Below are 20,640 nucleotides of genomic sequence, written 5' to 3'. Positions count from 1 at the left end.
TAGGAAATAGCGGGGTATACATACTTCACTCGTCGAAGTTTATTACTTGACCCGCAGATTGAACCGCAATCCCGTTATATTCCGCTCCCATTCCGCTGTGAACCCGCTACGGCGGAAACTACAGCGGAAGTGTTTAACCTAAGATTTATGCTCCTGCCCAAATAAGAACAAAGTTAAGCTTCAAGATTAAATAGCATATGCTTAGTGGCTGGCATTATCTGGGTAGTTTCTCTTATTGTCGATCTGTATATTGCTTGTTGCTGGATAGACTGATTGCCACTGATTGCCACTGAGAAACCCTGCTACAGCATGGCCCTGCATCCTGCTGATGGCTACGGAGTTCCTTGTCCCCAATGCCGCAAGGCTCGAAACAGTGAGCATTGAATACATTAGAAACAATCGCGTAAGTAGAAACGTTCAGCTGAGATAATGTATCTTGTGTTAGGGTTTGGCGGGATCTCGAAGGATTCTAAGTTAGTGACGTCCTTCCTCGGCTGGGTCCCGCATTAACCGAACCCGAGTTGCGAGGTACGAGCGGGTGGGACTTTCGGGAGTTACATGGAGTTGAGGACTCAAATTGAGTTTCTCAAATAGCAGGTTGGTTGGAGCGAGGGGCTTAATCGAGCATCTAGGCGTATGAGGGGAAAGATGGTAGAGAACCGTGCACTCAAACTACCGACAATTAAGCTCTCGGCCATATGGAAATCCTTTCTAAGTATCAAGAATTACCATGCAACTATTGGTTGGCCCACTTCATAACAGATTCCTGAAAGACCGAGGGAAATCGCCACCATCGAATGTATCCATCCTACTGAATAATGCGGTTCGATTCCGCTCGTCCTCTCGCCACTAGGTGCAGATCTTGAATGTGCTTGTGTCTTCAGACAAGACATTGGCTTTTTGTAGCAGTAAGTAATCGCTCATGTATTCGTGGGTGGATGAAGTGGGCTCCTTCGGCTTCACGCCATGCAGCCCATCCCACCCCCTGGCGTATCAAGAACACATGGCAGGATTTGTGAACCCTGCTCCAGAGCATACTCTAAACGTGGGGAAGGTTCAACTATCGATAACTCTAATTCAGCTCTCACCCATTTAAAGATCTCGAATACAACTCAAAATTGAGCTATCCCCGCATTTCTCTCCGCGATACCCGCATAAAACGGATCCGTATCAACTAGACCGGCATGCAGGTCGGCATTGACCATACGGGGATGTTAGATGATGATGTAGCTTAAAGCAAATAATGTGGGGTAAGCTTATGGATGAGCCAGGTATATATAGGTTTATTGTAGACCTAGAATTGCTTACACTACAGCAATCCCCAAGATCTCAAGCCATCACCCGTTTCGCAGCCTTAATCATGTCCAGTGGTGATATCAGTGAGAAGCATGACATCGACACTCTTCGGCCAATTCGAACAGCCGAGAGTGTCTTTCTTCCTGTATCTCGCGATGTGTTCGAAAAGCTTTACTTGAGCCCCAAACATCCGTCGGTGAAAGGTGACTTGCGTAAGCAAGTAGGTAATCCTACTCCAATATCACTTATTGGATTTCTGGTAGCTGCCACCCCAAACGCCTTTATAACGCTGGGTATCAGGGGAAGTGGCGAGAATGGTGCCGCAATACTGTGAGTACATTATAATCTGTTTGACCACTTCCCTTCTGGAGGCTCACAGCGGCGCAGGCCCGTGTTCATTTTCTTTGGGGGACTTATACAAATCCTGGGCGGTATTGGGGAATGGATTATTGGGAACACATTTTCATGCGCTCTGTTCTTTACCTATGGTGTGTATCGCAAATTTCCAGTCATGTGGATACCCTCAATTGACTCCATCAAGGCACGTTTTGGATCGTACAAGGAACAGGTCTCATGCCCTTTTTTGCAACGGGGCTTCACTACTCATCGACCGGTAATGCACTGGAGGGAATGCAAACTCCATCATATAACGCTACCATGGGTATGTACAACCACATCACTCAACTCCCGGAAGCTATAGTGTCGGTCACTAACCAGCTATACCATTAGCGTTTTACTACGTTGCCTTAGCAATCCTTACCTTTGTGTACACAATATGTTCAATCCGAACCAACATCTGCCTTTTCACCGCTCTTTTCCTCCTCGTTATTACCTTTTCCCTATTCGCCGCCACCTACTTCCAACTGGCGCTGGGAGAGATTGCTCTTGCTGCTCGACTTCAAATGGTATGTCCCATTACCCTTTCTCCCATTTTTCATACTCTTTTTTATCTAACATATATTATATGTAGGCTGCAGGTGCATTCAGTCTCGCTTTGGTTATACCCATTTGGCATATCTTCATTGCGCAAATGTTGGAAGCAGTGGACTTTCCGATTGCGATCCCAGTGGGTGATTTGAGCACAGTTATATTGGGAAGAAGTCAGAAGATGCAGATGCGGACAGAAGAGTAGCCTAGAGCCTCTTTGGTGTGAGAGTTTAGGAATATGAGTGATGCGACTGTCAGCGGGGGAGCGTCGAGTTAACGAGTACGAGATACCATTGAATAATATACTGGGATTGTTGGAAGCCACAGTACTTGGATGATATTCTCATGGTTAAGTTTATTCCTCCGCATCTTCATATACGGGGAGTATAGGTATTCCCCTCTGAGGGCTTTTGGGCAGTACGCAGTTATCACCTGTAGTTGTAGCATTGGAATTGCGAACGGCGAAGGAGCCTGGAAGCCCCCTCATTAGCTTAATGACTAATTTCTGTACTTATGGGGTTCATGGAAAGGGATACATGCCACATCGATATGAACCGGAAAGAAAGGCCAGGGCGGAAATGCAGGTTCAGCCAGCTTTTTCAGTATCATTTTGATTATGAATCCTAGTCTAACATATTCGTACGTGAGCCATCTGATTCATCGAAGAAATAACACATGTTGATGTTCTACGGAAAAGCACAAAGTCACATGGCCAAAGAAGCCCTGTTATCTAATTTGAAGTATACACTCAATTAAGCTATAGACAGATATTAGAATAAAGGCTCAACGCCCTGGTCCCGAGACGTAGAATATCAACATGTACATCTTCCGGTATTAGAATAATCTGATGTGGAATGCAAAACATTTGCGTTGGGCGATACGCTAATCCAAGGGTATATGTCAAAATAGCCTTCCATTCCCCATATCAATAGTTCATTGCGGTGGCACACACGACTGCCATGGACATTTTAAGCACGAATAGCGAAAGGTCCGGCAGCATTGAAGAGAGTAGGCATCTGGGGGGCGGTGTTCAAGCTAGTAGAGAGACGGAGATACCAAACGCTGTCGTCCGCGACGGTGCCGAGCTCCTCCTGAGACGGGATGGTGATCGTGACAGCACCGTCCTTCTCGGGGATGCCCTTCTTAATCGGGAGCTCACGGTCGAAATGGATAACATCCAGGTTTCTGACAGGGTTGTTGTAGAGATAGATGGAGTAATCTGCTCCTGGGAATTGGGACAGAGACGCGTCGCAGTTCTTGGAGTTGCGGTTGAACTTGATGTTGATCTCAGCGCCGGGAGCGACAGTCGAGTTGTCAGGGATGCCCTGGAAGACGTTGACACAGTTGTAGTCGCGTTTGCCCCAGGCTATATTTCATCTTAGTTATCCTGTTTGGTAAGTGAGATGGAGCGATAACACTTACGTTGGTTCTTGTCGAACGCAGCGGCACTAACGGCCAGCAGGGCAGTAGAAATGGCAGCGGAGATCTTCATTTTTGGCAAGGGAAGCTGAGAGTCAATGGGCCTTCTTTTCGTGATAGAGTATGTATGAGTGAGTTTAGTAAATTCAAGACGGGAGTCCTAGTGTATTTATACACCTGGGGCCGCATCCCCAAATTAAGGCAATAACGGTCGGGGGCGACCCTCGCGTAGAGCTGGAGACTGCTCCCATGACATCAGACGTTGGGGGCAAAGGGTTAATTGGTTATGTCTCAGGGAACATATTGACGAGGAGACGATGTGGGTTTTTCTGGACTTGGCACATCAATTAAAGGTCGATCATTACCCCGTATGTCTGCCCCGGCCATCTCGGATCGAAATGTCTCACTCGTGTAGGCCCTGCCCAGGAGCCGAGCCCTCAATAATCGTTTCGCAAAACGATGGTAAAGAAAGTCGTAGTCTAAATATAGCGTCTCCCCGATCGGACATAGAAACAACACACTCATAAGATCCATGGATCGTGTGATTTATGCAGTCGTCGTATTAGCGCCACCTAGAGTCGGGTAGCTGAAGAGATAATTTGTCTTGTTTTGGACAGTTACAACTTGAGTCAATTATAGGAGTATTCGATTTCCAATCAATTCTAACCAAGCCTGGAATAGGCAGCATACCAAAATACACACCACTAGGCTTTGAGACACATACAAAATGGGAGGCAGGGCGCGCTCGGGTTTGGACATGTGCATATAGCCACCACATTGCCACCTCGTGTTATAGCCTTGGCCCGTTCGAGAGTGTCCATTGACTCCTGGTGTTGGATAGGGATTTTGCATGAAGAACAAGCCAAATTTAGCAATAATGGTGGGCAAGTATAAAGGTTACCAAGTTGCTTTGGCATGTACGGAGTAGTTTCTGTGATGTTTTACTTTGATGTGCTGGCATACGTAGTTCAGCTCCACATTCTATATTATGGGCTGGGCAACGGAATCAGGAGCCAGCTTAACTTAGAAGCAACTTATATGGTAAACAACAAAATTCGCCTCGGCTGCTCTGTACTGTAATTGTGAGCACATATCAAGTCCGAAATGGGCTCATATCGCCGTTGCTTACTTCGCTATTGAATGAATTATAGTTTATCCCTTGATTTGAATTCGAGGTGCCCTGCACTAATCGAAAGTAGGTCTAATTGAGCTTGATTCAATGTGACGTGTAGCTTATAGCTATCTAAATTTGACTAAGGCATACGATCCAATGAGAATCTGCGTTAAAGAGTTGCCCATCATGAGAGCGTTAAGAGCTATATTCCTCTCCCTTTGCATAACCCAATAACGGACTGTTGTGAACAAGGGCCGTCTAACGCTATCTATAGTAGATTTTCTCAGTTTTGATAACGTGGAAAAAGAGATTATGCCGATCTCACATGATGGTTGAGGTATCCAGTAGACTTTCCCTCGACTATTAAATGAATTATACAGGACATGCACGGGCAAGTAAGCCTTGTAACATCATATACAGCCATAAATCAGACTGATTTCCATTCCATGGGGCAGCGGAAATTGCTCCGCGCATATTTGGTCATAGATCAGTGGTCGCAGAGATACATTATGTTCACGATCATTGGCAATAAATTCTGTCAACTGCTTCCTTATTTACAATAGTATAACACAAAATATGCAATCGTATGGCCGGCTTGGCACTTGAGATCAAGGGCCAAGTGGCGTGTAGCTTCACATTTTATCTGGTGGCTCCTACTATGCCCAACTTCACACCAATCACTGCTTCAATTGGCTTATAATGCCTTATATAAGCCTATTTTCTCACCTCACAGGGTTTATGTGGATGAGAGTGGCTTCTTCTGCAAAATCTGGGTAAAGGCTTGAAGGGCAGTTTCCGGCTCTGCATCAATTAGCAAATTATGTCAGGTCATGTAAAAGGTAAACGTTCAGAACTTACGGTAGTAGGGAACTTCGTGCCCAGCATCGTATACCGTCAGCAGATGGAAGTTGTCGACAGACTTGAACTGTCCAGCTTCCTTTCCATTGACCTTATAGGCCTCAAGGGCCTTGCCTTGAAATTCGTCGCGTCCCGGGAAATCAACTGCGTTAGCCACGGCGATGCTTCCATCGACGTTACAGATATAGTCTGCGGTGCCTGCCCAGACAAGGACGTTGACTCCTGCCTTGATGACCTCAGACAAATCTGGGAGGGTTGAACGGTATTCTGCTCAAGTTAGATCCGAGAGCTAGAAGTGATAATTGGGATACGCACCGTCTCCGGTAGCACCGAATTTCCGTCCGGGCGCATTCGCGCATTCTTGGTAGTCCGACCTCGCACCGATTGCCTTCATGATGTCGGGTCTTGTGATGTACTTGGAGTATGTCCCTGGTGGATTGGGATCGTTGGATGGCTCTCGCACATCATAGACATTAAAGTCACCGCCGGCTTGCATGATTGGATCCTCGACTGTCTCTCCGCACACTGAGCCGGCGTTCTGGCAGTCCTCGTCTGTTTGGGTTTGCTGGCATTTCTGAACAGCTGGACGGCATTCAGACTCGTAAGCCTCCAGAAGCTTGTCTTTCAATGACTCATCAATGAGCTGTCGGTAGGTATTGTTGTATGCAAATGTGATGTAAGCCTTCTCTTGGAGGGTTGAGTCGAACATGCCATTATTGATTCCTAGAGCAACCAAGTTGACCTTTTCACCTTTCTGACTGCCAGCTTCGATCGCCTTGTTCTGGTCCAGGATATAGGAAGCGAAACCGGGGCCATAGTGACCACCGTATGACTTGCTCAGTCAGCATCTCAGTACGCACACGTCATACATTGATTGAATGTCTCACCTCGGTGAAAATGCCAAAGTCGCGGCTTTCGTACTGTGGAAAATGCTCATAAAAGGCCTGAAGGAACTTCCAAACATATGGAGCAGCAGTCCACGTGCTATTAACGGGGTTATCTCCATACGAAAAGCCTACACCGATAGGCTGGTCAATGTAGAGCATATTGGCAAAGTTGTTCCAGCTGTGTTCGTTCAAAGACGGAGTATCCTCGCCATTGGCGAAGTGGCAGGGTCCATTCTCCTGGAACAACCCGATCATGGAAGAGCAGCCGGGGCCGCCATTGAACCAGGCCGAGAGAGGCGCCTTTTGCGGGTTGTTGCGGCTCTCGAAGAACCTGATCATCCGGTCAGATGTTTCCATAAGTGGGACAAAGATAAGGAGGACTCATACCAAAAGAACATATTCTGGTTCTCTCCCACACTCAAGTAGCCACTGTACTGATTCACGCCCTTCGTGGTCTCACAGATACCGGAGTTATTGACATATTCCAACCTGGCGCCAGTAGCAGCATGTTCAAAGACGTTGTAAGTGACTCCGCCTTTCCGGACATGGGACGCTGTTGTGCCTATTTTAGCACCTTTCGGCAGCGCCTGGACGCTTCCTGCAAGTGCCAATGGTAGCAACCACGCAGTGCTTGAAAACCACATTCTAGCAAGCAGAATAAGAGGGTTTGGGACACTCTAACAAACAACAAGGAGATTGGTATTTAGTTCCTCTTATCACACTCGAAGGAGAATTTTAGACTAGGAATGGTCTGGCTTATATACATGGGAGGCGACGCTCGGGTGTTTCAAAGTCTGCTTGTGAAGAGGGGAACGAGACATCACTATCAACTGACCAAGGTTCTGTGGAAAGTTGCCTAATGAGCGAAGATCAATCCTTGGCTGAAAGCTTCAATCCAGTGGGATAAAACAAGATGCATGATAATGTTACATCGTGGCCTTAGAGCAGCCAACATAAGCTGTTATTCCAACGACCATCGGCGGCTTGTTCCTGGGGATATTTCCCAATGGGGTAATTTTACTGCCGATTCTGGTGGAGTTCCTGGAATTTCTCATCTGAATGGACAATCCATGTCCCCTTTAATTGATTTAGTCCCCTGTAGATCTCCAGTCAAGCCGTCGGGGGTCCGACCTTAATTGTTCCTCTTTAATATGGGCCCTTCTGCAATTCATCTAATGTATGACGATATCGACAGTACGTGCAGATAAATCAGTCGATGCGCTGCTCGTTTATTTGCGGCATCGCCCACAACCATTGCTGCTGGATATCATTCTGGGTGTCCTACTCGATACTCACGTATCCTCGCGACTAACCTAGATATTCCGGTTAAGGATAGTTAACAAAACGTTCGGGTAGGATGATGGTGCTGTAAATCCTCAAGTTTCTCGACGCGGTTTTCGAATGTCGCTCGCAATAAAGCATTATGGTAACGAGTGCCATACCCCAGCTGGAGATTGGTGTCACAAGATACCTTGTGAAAATGTTGAAAGCCAACTTTGAGGAACATATGACAATCCCATAGTCAGGCTTATTATTCTTTAATTCGCTGTGTTAAGAACCGGGGCTACAGGACAATGTCCGGTGGGGTTGGTACTCAATAAGTCAACTTGCAGCACTGGAGTTAATTTAATAGTAGTAGTGAAGGTCCCAACGGTTCCAATACTCTTGTCCATGAAAACGAAGCACACAATTTGTAACTTGTCGCTGAAAATGAAACTGTCAATCACCTGGCCGTCTTTCTGGCAGAAAAAGATTTGCTTTATAAGACAAAGAATGAAGCGGGAAAGCCACCAATGAGCCAAGTGGTCGAGCGGTAACTCGATCAACCTCATCTTCCTTGGTCTAACGGTCATGATTTCCGCTTGTCATCCCACAAGGAACAAGCGCGGGAGACCGGGGTTCGACTCCCCGAGGGAGAGATTTTTTTTCATTGTCGTTCTATCGTTGCTATACTAGTCTTCTAGATCTCTCTCTCTTTTTTAAGGGTTGCTATGCTACTGTGTGGAATTTGTATATTATATATTAGAGGCTCTAAATGTCCAGTCATAAAGTCAGGAATGTGTCATGGCAACCCCGCAGAGGGCTTCCTGAGTATGTTTTTCTTGTAAGAGGGAGGGTTACTGAAGCTTTGTATTGTGCCAAAAAAAAAATAAAAATAAAAATAAAAATAAAAAAAGAAAAAGAAAAAGTACCTTGACGTGGAAACTTCAGCGTGGCCCTGGCGAATGACTTGAAGTTGTACCTTCACCCAAACGCATCAAGAGGCTAGGTATAATTCAACATGACTCGCAAGATACAAGCTTACACAAGGCTTCGTCTTATAACTACAGAGAAAAATTGGTTTGGAGCCCAAATAATGAAAAAGGAATTTGTTATCATGTATCAGGAGATTCTTGAGCTCGAAAGAGCATTCCATTACAATTCGCATTGCGAGAATTTCGAAAGCATGCAAAAAAGTTGTATCTCGATAACTGCTTGTGAAGTTGTGCTGCAGCTATGAGACTGACAGTACATATGTCGGTTGGTTCTCCTGGAGATGCGTCAACTAGATTTCTGTATTTCACGATGGCAACCTGGCGAACGGTCTTCTAGTTGTGGGACTTAGTCATGGGCAGTGAAACGCGTCAGCTTGTCTGGTGTCCAAGTAGCCTGAGGTTGTATATGGCTCGCTACTACACGTGACCCCATATTCACTTCTTACAGCAGGAGCAACTCTTGCGACGTGCTTTGCTTTTCATCTATCTCTTCTGCTCCACTGTAGCAGGAGATGCTCCGTCGCACTCGATGGCTTAGAACCCGAAATGTTGAAGAAAGAATTAGGGATCAATAAGCCTCCCCCGCACCTGAAAGCTGATATACGTCAAGCTATTAGGATTATGTATTTGGAGAGGGGCCGGGTCGACAGCGATGTGATCAAATCTAGATTCCTAGCCAAGCACCCAGATCAGGAGAACCATATCAACAATGTTGTGGTCGAGTAAGTCACCCTACTCCATTACTTGGGCGCTGGCATTCATGACCATTTAGCTATGCTTTCTCTCTGCAGCAGGGCATTGGAAAGCGCGTAGAAGCACAATCTGGGCCGCCAAAGACAAACCACAATCAGAATGAAAACACACCTAATGTAAGCAAAGAACATTGTCCTATTATTCTCACTAAATCATCTTGGTATAGAAAGACGCCTCTAACAGATACCAGGTTACAGGACATGACAGAAACGTGAACCCAGACAAAGGATTAATCAACGACGTTATGAAAAAGGAGGATCAGAATGGACATGCAATTTTACAAGGTCTGGCGGTTATTATTCCTTTCTTGTTCCTGACTGTTTATAACAAGTAATGCAGACTTCCAGGATTACCTTTCCACTAACAGTCGAAGTGGAAGGCCCTCTTGTTTCACCACATTGACCGTGCCTTCTCTGGCAAATCAGATGTGCTTCCTGAGTTCTAACAATCAAGATGATTGCAATCCGAAAGACCAGAACTATACTAGTGTGCAGGATGCAGTTTTGATATCCGCTACTGCAAGGACTATGCCATCCCAATTTGCTCTTATGGGTGGGTTGAGCGCTCAACAATCGGCATTACCCCAAGATCCTAGAGTTATGCTAAACACAAATGTGCCATTCTCGGCCTTCATATGCGGGGTCCAAGGCAGCGGGAAGTCTCATACCACAAGTTGCATTATCGGTAAAATTGACTTTCGATGCGCATATTTCCACATGGCTAACCTGTATGTCAGAGAATTGCTCCTTGCCATTGCCTATTTTGGGGGCCCTGAAGCGGCCACTCTCTACATTGGTGCTCAATTTTAATGAGTACAGCTCGAATGTTGGCGCCCAGCCGTGCGAAGCTGCCTTCTTGTCTTCGGCTTTGCCGGAATGGTCGAAGAATGGATTCTCCATCCCCGTTAGAATTCTGGTGCCTCCCTCGAATTTCCACAATCTCAAGAGAATGTACTGCCAGATACCAAATGTCGAGGTTCAGCCATTCAAACTCAAGGCACATCACTTGAATATCAGTACAATGTTATCTCTCATGTCCATGGGAAATGGTGACCAGATGCCCTTATACATGAGCCAGGTAACCAGAGTTCTCCGTGAAATGGCAATTGAAAACAAAGGAGGAACTTTTGATTATCTTGATTTCAGAAGACGCCTGGAAGATCTAAATATAAATCGTATGCAGACACCCTTCCTACATCAGAGATTGGATCTGCTTGATTCCTATCTGGACCTTAAGGGGGAGCACAATGGCGACTACTTCACTGACGGTGGTATCACTATCTTGGATTTGTCTTGCCCATTCATGGATCAGGCTACCACCTGTCTCCTTTTTCGTATTACTATTGATCTCTTCCTACATGCACATCCCTCACGGGGTAAGATGATCGTGGCAGATGAGGCTCACAAGGTAAGAAATACTCAACTAGCTCAGTGGGTACCAGTTTGGAGTCCCCGTGACTGTCTCTGTTATACGCTTAACATGAGTTTTTAGTATATGAGCGAAACGCCAGCAGCTAAGGACTTGACCGACACATTCCTTAACATCATTCGCCAGCAACGCCACCTTGGAGTTCGGACCATCATCTCCACGCAAGAGCCAACCATTTCGCCGCGGCTGATTGACCTTTGCTCTATGACAATTATCCATCGGTTTACAAGCCTGAGTGGTACAGAACGATCAAGAAACACGTCACTATTGGTGACGAGAGTAACAATAACAACTCTGAAGAATGCCTTGATGGACTTCATGAGATTGCACGTTTGCGAACAGGGGAGGCTTTGGTTTTTGCGCCCTCTGCTTACCTCCTGGATGAGAAGAACTCTGCGATCAACGCTGCACACAAAGTTTTCAAATGGCAATTCGAAAGCGTATCACCTGGGACGGAGGGAGGACAATTTTGTGTGTTTGTTGATGTTTGATGTTTCCCCGTAACATATAGGACACAGGTATTCTTGTATTGGTTCTGCGGATGGTTGATTATAAGAGGATTAAATTGGGAATTGTGTCATCTCAGCTATGCAGGTACTTAGAGCGAGACTTACAGGTATGGTGAAGGGATGTTTCAGAGTTAGTTATTAGCATAGTGTACACGGCTAAAATGACATGGGTTTGGAATCCTAAGGAGTTGTCATATGTTCTTCACTTAATTTCTGTTTTAGTGAGACAATACTAAAACAGCTCACTGGCGCCTTCATCTCATTCGCACTCCAACGTACACTCGTGTCCCCTTGCGGATTAATCCGAGCAAATGCAAGGGGGTCACGCCACATACTATGGTTTAACGAGGCAGTGTGTGCGTGGAAAAATTATAAAAGCTATTCGTTTCCCTCAAAGAGCTATGACTGCCATTTCATCAATTATTATTCTCCTGGTCCATACATATGAGACACTTGCCCGTATACTACCTATGCCCCAAGACCCACCGAAGACTACCACCAAGCAATCGTCACAATGAGATCAATACTTCTCATGCTTCCCGTATTGGCCTTGTGTGCTAGTGCACAAACTCTCCCGAAGTCTTCAGCCAGCTCCGATTCTTGTCTTCGACGCGGAGCTCTTTGCGTGTCTATCGCAGGCTCTATAGGGACCTGCTGTCCGGGACTGGAATGTGCCATCGACCCTCACGTGTCAGATACAGGAGTCTGTAATATCCTATCCACTTCCTTTGTGGATGCTGACATCTAGTGAACCAACAGATTTGCCGATGAGCTCGGGTTGCTCAAGGTGTATTCCGGTATCAAGATGGGATGATGGTTCTTGGCCGCGATTGGCTCTAATTAACTGTCATACATAAATGAGTGAGATGACAAGATTCAAAAGGCTGAGCGGGGTGTATGTAGTTTAGAAGCGAAACCAGGTATGTCCTCGTATGGGTGTCACTGGTGTTCAAGACACGAGTCTGCCAAATCAAGTAACCCGTTTGTGTTACCCTATTCGTATTCATGGTCCTGTGTATGTTATTGTGTTTGTGGGAGCAGATCTCCACACCAAATTTGATCTTTGATGTGAAATTGTTGAACCAGGTCGGCTTGAACGCAGGGGAAAGATAGCAACGGTTTGGCAGGTCTATGGCATAAAAAGCATCTTCAATACTATAAAATCAAATGGGCACTTACTACCCAGTTGGGATTGGAACCTAAAGAGTGCGAGCACTCCATTAGTAATAAAATGACACTGATGATGGCATGTCCACGACTACATTGAGCCGTTGTTGGTCAGAATCCATTCTGATAGCTGGATAGAATGCTGATATTGAAATGCTGGCTGTGAGACTGTGTAACCAAGATCAACATCGTATCAACCCCGACGACACCCGAGGAGGTTACTGCTGATCTTCCCAGACTTGAGACGGCGTTGCATTCTTGCTGTGAGAGATCGACACCGCTGAGTTCCGTTTTCGGTAATGACGCTCGAGCGGATGTTATGCTTTAGGCGTCCAGCCAGCAGTGAATTAAGGATTTTTTTTTTTTCTTCAAGGTACAACGGCAGCTATATTTAACATCCACATGGTCATTTCACCGGCTAGATGATCGTTGGACAATGGAGTTTGAAGTGATCGCTCTACGCATTCTCTGAGTCGTGCGTTCGGCGAGAGAGATATCTGATAGGTAAGAATACTCCGCCTGTTAAGGTTAGAAGAGCTAGTCAGGCTAATATCCTGGAGCCGAGAGGCGAGCAAATAAGCCAGCAGCCCTTGCGCATTGGCGTCCAACATCCCAATCACAAGATCGGATAGAGCCCTCACTCCGCACCAACGCCGCTTGGCATATTCATGGCTCGCCTTGATTGATCCAGAAGCCCAGGGATAAGGCTCCCCATGACCGATAACCCCAGACTAGAGCTGACCTCGGCCCTATCAAGGTTTAATCTCGTCCCGCCCTCAATGGTGTTATTTTAGTTGATATACCGCAATCATCAAACCCACGATCACAGAGGCTTTGTACACCGGTCGGTATTTAGAGAGTCTATGGAGCTTATGGCGCTTTTTTTTATGTGCCCCGCAGTGCATATAAGGTCTTCTCGTCTTGGTCCGCTGTCTCTGTCTTAATCTGTTGCTGTGCTCTTTTGCCGTGATACGGAGCTCTCGTCCGCGGCTTCAGTCAATATGGGGAAGACTCTAGGCCTTGTACGGGCCTACTATACAGTCGCCCTAGCTTGTACTGGATCGTTCCTATTTGCTTATGACACTGGAATTATTGGGGGTGTGCTCACGCTTAAATCGTTCCAGAACTCGTTCAGATACACCGAGAAGCAAAAGTCGACGATCAATTCCAATTCCAATAGTCTTCTACAGGCCGGTGGTGAGTGTGCTCGAATTTCGGGTTTGTCAACTTCGACTGATGATCACAAAGCCTTTTTCGCCTGTTTCTTCGTCTGGCCATTCACCGCCAAATATGGCCGTCGCTGGTCTATCGCACTCGCCTCTCTCATATTTTGTATTGGAGCCATTATTCAAGTTATTCCCACGCATTCCGTCGCTGCGTTTTACGTCGCACGAGTAGTTAGTGGCATCGGTGTCGGAATGGCGACCGTCATTGTCCCCATGTACACCTCTGAGATGGCTCCTAAGTCCATCCGAGGAAGGCTAGGAAGTTTCTTCCAAGGTTTCTTTGTCCTGGGAGTATTCTTCTCATATTGGATTGACTATGCAGTGGAGAAACATATCCCTGAGACCAGTGACAGCCAGTGGCAGATCCCTATCGGGTTGCAGTTAGTGCCTGGTGGGATCCTGGGACTTGGGATGCTATTTTTGAAAGAAAGTGTGCGTTGGCTAGCCAAGAAGGGAAGACACGATGAAGCTATGAAATCATTAGTGTGGATCCGAGGAGGGGAGGAGACTGAAGAAGTCCAGGCAGAGTGAGTCATGATTCCAAGTATGCAAAGAGTTATGATACTGATTCCGCGCAGAATGGCGGAAATTTTAGACGGCATAGAAGCTGAAAACCTGGCGACGGAAGGTGTGACATGGAAAGAGATACTGCGAGTTCCGGGAAACCTACATCGAATGTGTATTGCAGTCACCATTCAAATCGGTATGTACCCTGTTATTATGCTCATCCACGATTAACTACAGACACTAACAACAAATAGGAGTTCAGATAACGGGAAATACTTCCCTGGCATATTGTTAGCACCATTGTATCTGCACAAACTCGCATAGTTTGCTGACCACGTACAGATGCTCCTCAAATATTCCAGGCGGTCGGAGCTGGTGACAACAGTTTGTTTGTGAGCGGTTTCTTCGGAGTTGCAAAAGTAATCTCCTGCTGGTTCTTCCTTTTGTTTCTCGTCGAGCGCATTGGTCGACGGTGGTCACTTATCATCGGCGCCTTCCTCATGGGCTCACTGATGTTGATCGTGGGTATCCTGGCGAAGTTATTTCCTCCCGACCCAGACGCCACCAGCATTAGCTCTGCTGGCATTGCATCTATCCTGATGGTATACTTCGAGGCCATGTGCTATAACATGTCCTGGGGCCCGGTGCCATGGCTATATATGAGCGAGATCTTCCCTACTAGGATCCGTGAGGTCGGTATTGCGGTCGGTACCGCAACTCAATGGTTGTTCAATTTTGTGTTTTCACAAGCAACACCTCATGCCCTTGATAGTATGGGTTGGGGCATGTTTTTGATGTTTTGCATCTTCAATTGGATCCTTGTGGTGTATGCCTGGTTGTTCATCAAAGAAACAACAGGCAAGTCCTTGGAGGAAATGGAAGAAGGTCAGTATCACCTTAGCGCCGGTCTCTCGAATTGCTTGCTGACAATGCTCTGCAGTATTCAACTCGAAAGTTGGAATATATCATAAAGAAAGACCACTAGATGAACAGGCTCAGTATAAACAGTAAAGTTTGGGTAGAAAGCCTGGAATATTTTTCCCTGTTAAATTTGCAAGAGGTAATATAGCTAGTTATGATTGATATAATTTACGTGAACGAAGCTTTTTCTACCTGTGATATTTATCGGAAGGTCTCTATTGTTCATAATTATTAAATATTGTGCACGATGTCTTATACCTGTGGGCCAGCCTGCCAGAGATGGCATTGTTCAAAGTGAATGATATGACCGGTTTATTTTCGATGTAATGTCTGTATGGTCGTGTGTAGATTAAGTTTAGAGTAGATTGTGCTATGCTATACTTTCCTATTCAACTTCGGTTCGCAATGCAGATATGCCAGGAAGCATTGGAAAGACTCTGGCAAAGAATTGGTAACAGTGGGGGGATATCTGAGTGCGTCCGCTGGATAGAACGAATTAAGGCTTCAGATAAGGGAAATTTGGTAATGATTTTATGTCAGTCTTGTGAGACAAATGCATCATATTTCTCGACGCTGTCTGCTTTCTTATATGGATCAAGAGATAGCGAAATAGCAATAGCATCTATAAACCTCACCTCAATGGGCTGTCGAGGAATATCTCAAGTGTCCATGTCATCGCTCCCTAGCTCCATTCCGTAGCCCATGAAATGTTCCATGCCACGTTCCTGGATGACCCACATCTGCCAGTGAACTGACCATCCCTGCCAAAACGCCAACCGAGCCTTCGGTCTCATCTTCCTCATGAATCTCAATCCCCTTCCTCCAAGTCGTCGCCAACGCGCATTCCAGGCTCCATGGGGGAAATGATCTGGTAATCCACGTTGGTACCCTTGAACAGATTTCGGAGACTCCGGAAATATTGGTCGGGCACTTGGTCCTCCGGAATATTCTGTCTTCCCGGTTCGATAAGTTGTGTGGCATTCTCTGACAGGAGTTGAATTTTCTCTAGCTCTGGATAACGTCCGTTTTTGCAGTCGGTTGCGATACAATAAGTCATATTCCAGAGAGACGCGTTACAGTCCGTAATAGTCAGTCGCTTCAAAGTGGAGGGAAATTCCGGGCGGGGCTTAAGGAGGGAAAATTGGACCGTGAGGTCTATCATGACAGTGAAGCCACGAAGCGAAGGCAACTTCCCTCCCGGAAGCTTGGGGTATAATCTGATCTGAGGAGGGATGCGGCCGTCAAGAAATTCTATGTCAAGATGTGTCAAGGTGTCCTGGTGTGGTAGGAGCGCTTCGAATAGATCGACTTCATCAAAAAGAGGAGTCCTCCCCGGATTTAGAAACGTACCGAGACTTCTGCTCCAACCGATGAACATGAAGTGCGTCAATTTCTTGCATGCCTGGGTTAGTTTCTTCAGGTTATCGGAGTACAGTTGACAGTGGCGGAGGTAACATCGCTCCATTGTGAGCGTGTTGGGAGCCGAAGGGGTAAGGATACTGCGGTATGCGAGGTCCCCAGAGTCACTAATGAAACGCTTCAAGCGAGGGCGGGCAAGAAATTCATGAAAGTCTGCGATGTCGTGGTCGGGGTCTTCGTAGCCTTGGATGCAAAGCTCTTCAAGGTTGGACAAGAAAGATGGGTCGCGCGCAAACAGGGGGCTCAGTGGCTTCATGGAAAATGCACTACCGGTGAAGTAGAGTAGGCGCAGATTCGGGGTCTTAGTGAGCAAAAGAGCTAGTAGGATGCTGGCATCATCCCGATTTGTGACCGACAGCCACGCCTGTTCCTGATCACCTAGTTCAAGTTCTTGAACTGCACGCGTAAAAAAATTTATGTCCTGACTGGGCAGAACTTCCTTCAAATCGTCAAGCAACTCGTAGTCGATAGGGTGCAAAGCGACAACCTGGACGTACTTCCCAAGTTGTGGGCGCACAATGACAGCTTTTAAAAAGCGAATTAATCGGCGCAGGTTGTCATCCTCATTATTGTCTTCGAAATCACGGAACAACAATGGCTGTGCTAGGTCTCGGAATATCCGTGATACAAGGGAAATGTTCATCAAACTGCGCCGTGTTCTATATGTAATGTCTGATGGATCATTTATATGTAGTGAATTCCAAGCGAGAGCACGGGCCGGATAGGGCCACCTAATGAAGGACAGACAATGAGACAGCACCTCGATGGGAAGGTCCTGGAGTTGAACCATCATGCGGCTATGGAAGGTGCACAATGCAGTATACCTTTTGCAAAGAAGGCAGTTATTTTTTGACGAGGAGATAGATGGACGTCGTTGGCGTGTCACGAAGCAATTCAACAAACGCGACAGTTAACTGGAGTTTTGTCATCACAAAGAACGGTTGTTGCCTGATGCCACTCAGGGAGACGGGCGGAATCAAATTTTACACTTGGTATAAATCTAGATAATCTAGTGGTAAAAATCATAGAAAAAAACTCTTAAAAATATGTATATTAAAATAATATTTTTTATAATTCTAAATAGTTTTTATACCATTAATATCGAAAGATAGCGCTCTCTACTCCAGGGTCATATAATACCAGCTCTGATAAATTCTACCCCCGCAACTCGTAAACTCTAAGGAGTGGAATGAGGCATCGTTCTGGCGTACTCAACATCTTGGTCATGACTATGCACGCAGGGTACACTATGTCCTTGACTTTTAGTGGATATCAATCGAGGAGGGCTATCGTGTGGTAATTATCCCCTCGTAATATTCAATCTTCACAATATTATTCACCTCGACATGCTTTCTCGTACGACTGTTTCTCTCCTCAAGATATTTGACATGCTTAGAGTGTTTACCCCTCATAAAACTATCCCACTCTTTAGTAGGGTTACCAGAGAGGACCTCTAGGCCGGGTCCTGTCGCGTGAGCATGCCTTGGGCTGGCTATTGATATACCCAACTACACGTACAGAACTAACGTAATGAAAGACGTTGCGATCACAGTTCTCTGGCTAGAGAGTTCGAGGCTCGTCCAAATATGGTGGGCGAGAGTAAATGATTAATTCACAAATATGTCTAGCTCTAGGACGCGAATCAATCTCCGGTTAAGAGCAGGTTGAATTTAGTAAAATACAGCGAAAGATCAAAGCCAACCTGTTTCATTTCCTCCTCCGTACAAGACCACATACTTCAGCCACATCTCAAAGGATCTTATCAAGAATATCGCGTAGTTCTTTAGAGACTAGCTCCGGGTTGTCTCTCTGGACAAAATGGCCGGCCCCCAGAGCCTGGAGAGGGCCCTTACTGCGATCCGGTTCGGTGAGCTTGGCCAATCCTTGGTTGAAATGATGCCAGTAAGAATTCATGTAAACTTCCGTAAGCCTTGGGGGGGCGCCACCCATCTGCTCAAAATCAACCTTGAACGCCTCAAACTCATGGCCGACGACAGTAACCCAGGGACCTCGGCAGTCCGGACCCTGCAACTTGGGCCCGTCACTGTCCGGTAAGAGTTGCGCCAGATTCTTTCGACTGAGTCCCTCGCGACTTCCATTGTTGGGGTGAAACCCCTGTTGCATATACGCCCGAGCAGCATGGATAGCATTCATAGTAACCCTTTCTGGCAAGCTGGTCGGGTCGAAGCCAGGCGCATCAGGGTCTGGATAGATGGAGACAAAGTCGGAATTTGCGAGCACACTGTCGAGGAAAAGAAGACCCGTCACTGTACCGGGATATTCTTGAGCATAGAGTCGTACCAGCGCGCCGCCAATCGAGTTAGAGACCAACACAAGTGGCAGACAGCTAAGATCGTATATACCCATCTTCTCCGATGCGACTTGTGTGAGCAATTGGTGCAGATCCCGGACTACTGTCAAAGTATCATGGCCGTGCATGGGGTGCTCAGCGGTGATGTCGCCAGGGTCTCGGTCAGTAGTCTAGCCCTAGCCATACCGATCATAGGTCAACATAGCGGGCAGGCCGGGAGCGAGAGGTTGTGCCTGCAGGCGCGCAATGACACCCTCCCATGAGGTCTGCGGCAGTCCAAGGCCATTGACAAACACGACTAACGCGGGCTTGACTGTGCCCACTGCCGGATGGGAGCTGTAGCAAAGCTGAGCAGATGGCTTGGAGCTAGTGACAAGAATCGATAGCGAGACATACTGTAGAATGAGATGAAAGGTACCGAGTGAATGGAAAGAGGATTTCGTGGCTACGGCGAAGTTCACAAGGGTCACTGTGCGGGCTTCAGATGCGATATAGGGAAACAGTAGTGATATGGACGATTGCAGGAGAGTGCAGATGGGTAGAATGTGGGAAGACTGCAAGTGAGGGGTAGTAAGGGGGGCACCACGACCATACAAAGGCGACGCCAGAGAAGCTTGATTGAATCTGACAGCCTTGAGTCAGTCTTAGCCATAACTAGCGGTAGTTTAGAACTCTCCTAACGTTCTTAGCTTTGGGGGGCGGCGCCAGCTTGTCGCGCCAGGGACGTTAGGACCCACAGCATCGATTACTATCTCAAACACAACGTATTTGTATATCACAGCTAGTACTTGTTATCTTTCGTGTAGGACCTACACTCTTTTGCATAAAGTATACTATTTGGCGTCTCTAGGATTTGACAATTCAGAAGAACAGCTCATTCTTTTAGCCAGTGCGGCCGTTGGGAGATTTATTTTTGATAATATAGTAAATCACCGAAATTCCGAGTTACTAAACGAACGAACAGTCATTCGGTTTCTCGACTTATGGTGTCGTTATCTCTATTATTTGAGTATCAGATGTTGTTTTCCCGATTCAAAGGGCAAGACATCCACAACAATTCGATTGCCTCTGCTTTATGCCGAAAATTCTACAAAGGCATTTTTAGACAGTATCCAGGACCCTACTTTGCGGGAACAGGTTGTTCAGGTCTTTCAGAAGGTACGTTAGCTGGGCCTCGTAAATTTTTAGTATGCTGATTATCACTATACACATTCCCTTCGTACCATGTGGCTTGTGGCGATAGCCTTTGCTGGCTTAGGATTTATTTATTTATTTATTTAATCAAGTTTAACGTCCATATGGAGCCAATCGGCTATGACAGACACATGCGTCTAGGCAGTGGTCTAGGCCACTGCCTCTAATTTGCCCCTAGAGGCTCTACCAGCCTCTTCTATCCTCTGTGTATTCGTTCTGGTCCTTTTCCTCGCCCGAACCGCCTATCTGCGCCAGAGCATTTGGGCTGTGCCCTCCTCGGTATTCATTGTCTATTGGGTATTACCTAGGCGTGTCTAGGCTACCCCTCCTACTATCCTTCTCCCCTACTCTCTGCTTCCTCTACTAGCCCTAGATCTCTTAGATTATCTCTAGAGATCCTATCTATCTCCCTGGCTGCCTCTCCTGGAAAGCATCCAATCTTTGTTGTT

General features: G+C 46.5%; 9 protein-coding genes and 1 non-coding gene across 10 annotated transcripts; 6 read left to right on the top strand and 4 right to left on the bottom strand.

The window, feature by feature from the left end:
* Positions 1–1,360: 1,360 nt before the first annotated feature.
* Positions 1,361–2,428, top strand: BDV27DRAFT_171087 (putative plasma membrane ammonium transporter (Ato3); the record flags this gene model as incomplete). The annotated part of the gene is made up of 5 exons (XM_032075507.1): positions 1,361–1,626; positions 1,684–1,784; positions 1,838–1,957; positions 2,026–2,201; positions 2,267–2,428. The coding sequence occupies 5 exons, from the start codon at positions 1,361–1,363 to the stop codon at positions 2,426–2,428; spliced, it is 825 nt and encodes a 274-aa protein (XP_031929201.1).
* A 763-nt stretch (positions 2,429–3,191) lies between these two features.
* BDV27DRAFT_156199 (uncharacterized protein) lies at positions 3,192–3,715 on the bottom strand (the record flags this gene model as incomplete). Its single annotated transcript, XM_032072282.1, has 2 exons — positions 3,192–3,589; positions 3,646–3,715. The coding sequence occupies 2 exons, from the start codon at positions 3,713–3,715 to the stop codon at positions 3,192–3,194; spliced, it is 468 nt and encodes a 155-aa protein (XP_031929200.1).
* A 746-nt stretch (positions 3,716–4,461) lies between these two features.
* BDV27DRAFT_125730 (uncharacterized protein) lies at positions 4,462–5,175 on the top strand. Its single transcript, XM_032066396.1, has one exon. The coding sequence runs from the start codon at positions 4,558–4,560 to the stop codon at positions 4,720–4,722; it is 165 nt and encodes a 54-aa protein (XP_031929199.1). The 5' UTR covers positions 4,462–4,557; the 3' UTR covers positions 4,723–5,175.
* A 230-nt stretch (positions 5,176–5,405) lies between these two features.
* cp6 (putative carboxypeptidase S1) lies at positions 5,406–7,286 on the bottom strand. Its single transcript, XM_032078032.1, has 5 exons — positions 6,889–7,286; positions 6,502–6,832; positions 5,930–6,446; positions 5,615–5,881; positions 5,406–5,557 (listed from the first exon to the last, which is right to left on the bottom strand). The coding sequence occupies exons 1-5, from the start codon at positions 7,143–7,145 to the stop codon at positions 5,493–5,495; spliced, it is 1,437 nt and encodes a 478-aa protein (XP_031929198.1). The 5' UTR covers positions 7,146–7,286; the 3' UTR covers positions 5,406–5,492.
* A 1,046-nt stretch (positions 7,287–8,332) lies between these two features.
* BDV27DRAFT_t75 lies at positions 8,333–8,420 on the top strand. The gene has a single exon. It is a non-coding gene; the product is annotated as a tRNA-Asp (tRNA).
* An 882-nt stretch (positions 8,421–9,302) lies between these two features.
* On the top strand, positions 9,303–11,428 carry BDV27DRAFT_156197 (uncharacterized protein; the record flags this gene model as incomplete). The annotated part of the gene is made up of 7 exons (XM_032072281.1): positions 9,303–9,478; positions 9,529–9,625; positions 9,700–9,839; positions 9,883–10,193; positions 10,246–10,916; positions 11,001–11,175; positions 11,238–11,428. The coding sequence occupies 7 exons, from the start codon at positions 9,303–9,305 to the stop codon at positions 11,426–11,428; spliced, it is 1,761 nt and encodes a 586-aa protein (XP_031929197.1).
* A 441-nt stretch (positions 11,429–11,869) lies between these two features.
* On the top strand, positions 11,870–12,767 carry BDV27DRAFT_125711 (uncharacterized protein). The gene is made up of 2 exons (XM_032066395.1): positions 11,870–12,149; positions 12,206–12,767. The coding sequence occupies exons 1-2, from the start codon at positions 11,961–11,963 to the stop codon at positions 12,215–12,217; spliced, it is 201 nt and encodes a 66-aa protein (XP_031929196.1). The 5' UTR covers positions 11,870–11,960; the 3' UTR covers positions 12,218–12,767.
* An 847-nt stretch (positions 12,768–13,614) lies between these two features.
* Positions 13,615–15,374, top strand: BDV27DRAFT_171085 (sugar porter family MFS transporter; the record flags this gene model as incomplete). Its single annotated transcript, XM_032075506.1, has 6 exons — positions 13,615–13,810; positions 13,862–14,366; positions 14,418–14,542; positions 14,601–14,636; positions 14,689–15,231; positions 15,287–15,374. The coding sequence occupies 6 exons, from the start codon at positions 13,615–13,617 to the stop codon at positions 15,355–15,357; spliced, it is 1,476 nt and encodes a 491-aa protein (XP_031929195.1). The 3' UTR covers positions 15,358–15,374.
* Positions 15,375–15,847: 473 nt separating this feature from the next.
* On the bottom strand, positions 15,848–17,545 carry BDV27DRAFT_125708 (uncharacterized protein). The gene has a single exon (XM_032066394.1). The coding sequence runs from the start codon at positions 17,477–17,479 to the stop codon at positions 16,076–16,078; it is 1,404 nt and encodes a 467-aa protein (XP_031929194.1). The 5' UTR covers positions 17,480–17,545; the 3' UTR covers positions 15,848–16,075.
* An 890-nt stretch (positions 17,546–18,435) lies between these two features.
* On the bottom strand, positions 18,436–20,096 carry BDV27DRAFT_143836 (alpha/beta fold hydrolase; the record flags this gene model as incomplete). The annotated part of the gene is made up of 3 exons (XM_032070167.1): positions 18,436–19,167; positions 19,249–19,363; positions 20,089–20,096. The coding sequence occupies 3 exons, from the start codon at positions 20,094–20,096 to the stop codon at positions 18,436–18,438; spliced, it is 855 nt and encodes a 284-aa protein (XP_031929193.1).
* Between the last annotated feature and the right edge of the window lie 544 nt (positions 20,097–20,640).

Source organism: Aspergillus caelatus (assembly GCF_009193585.1).
Source record: "Aspergillus caelatus strain CBS 763.97 unplaced genomic scaffold BDV27scaffold_56, whole genome shotgun sequence".
NCBI lineage: Eukaryota > Fungi > Ascomycota > Eurotiomycetes > Eurotiales > Aspergillaceae > Aspergillus > Aspergillus caelatus.
This window is presented reverse-complemented; position numbering and strand designations above follow the sequence as displayed.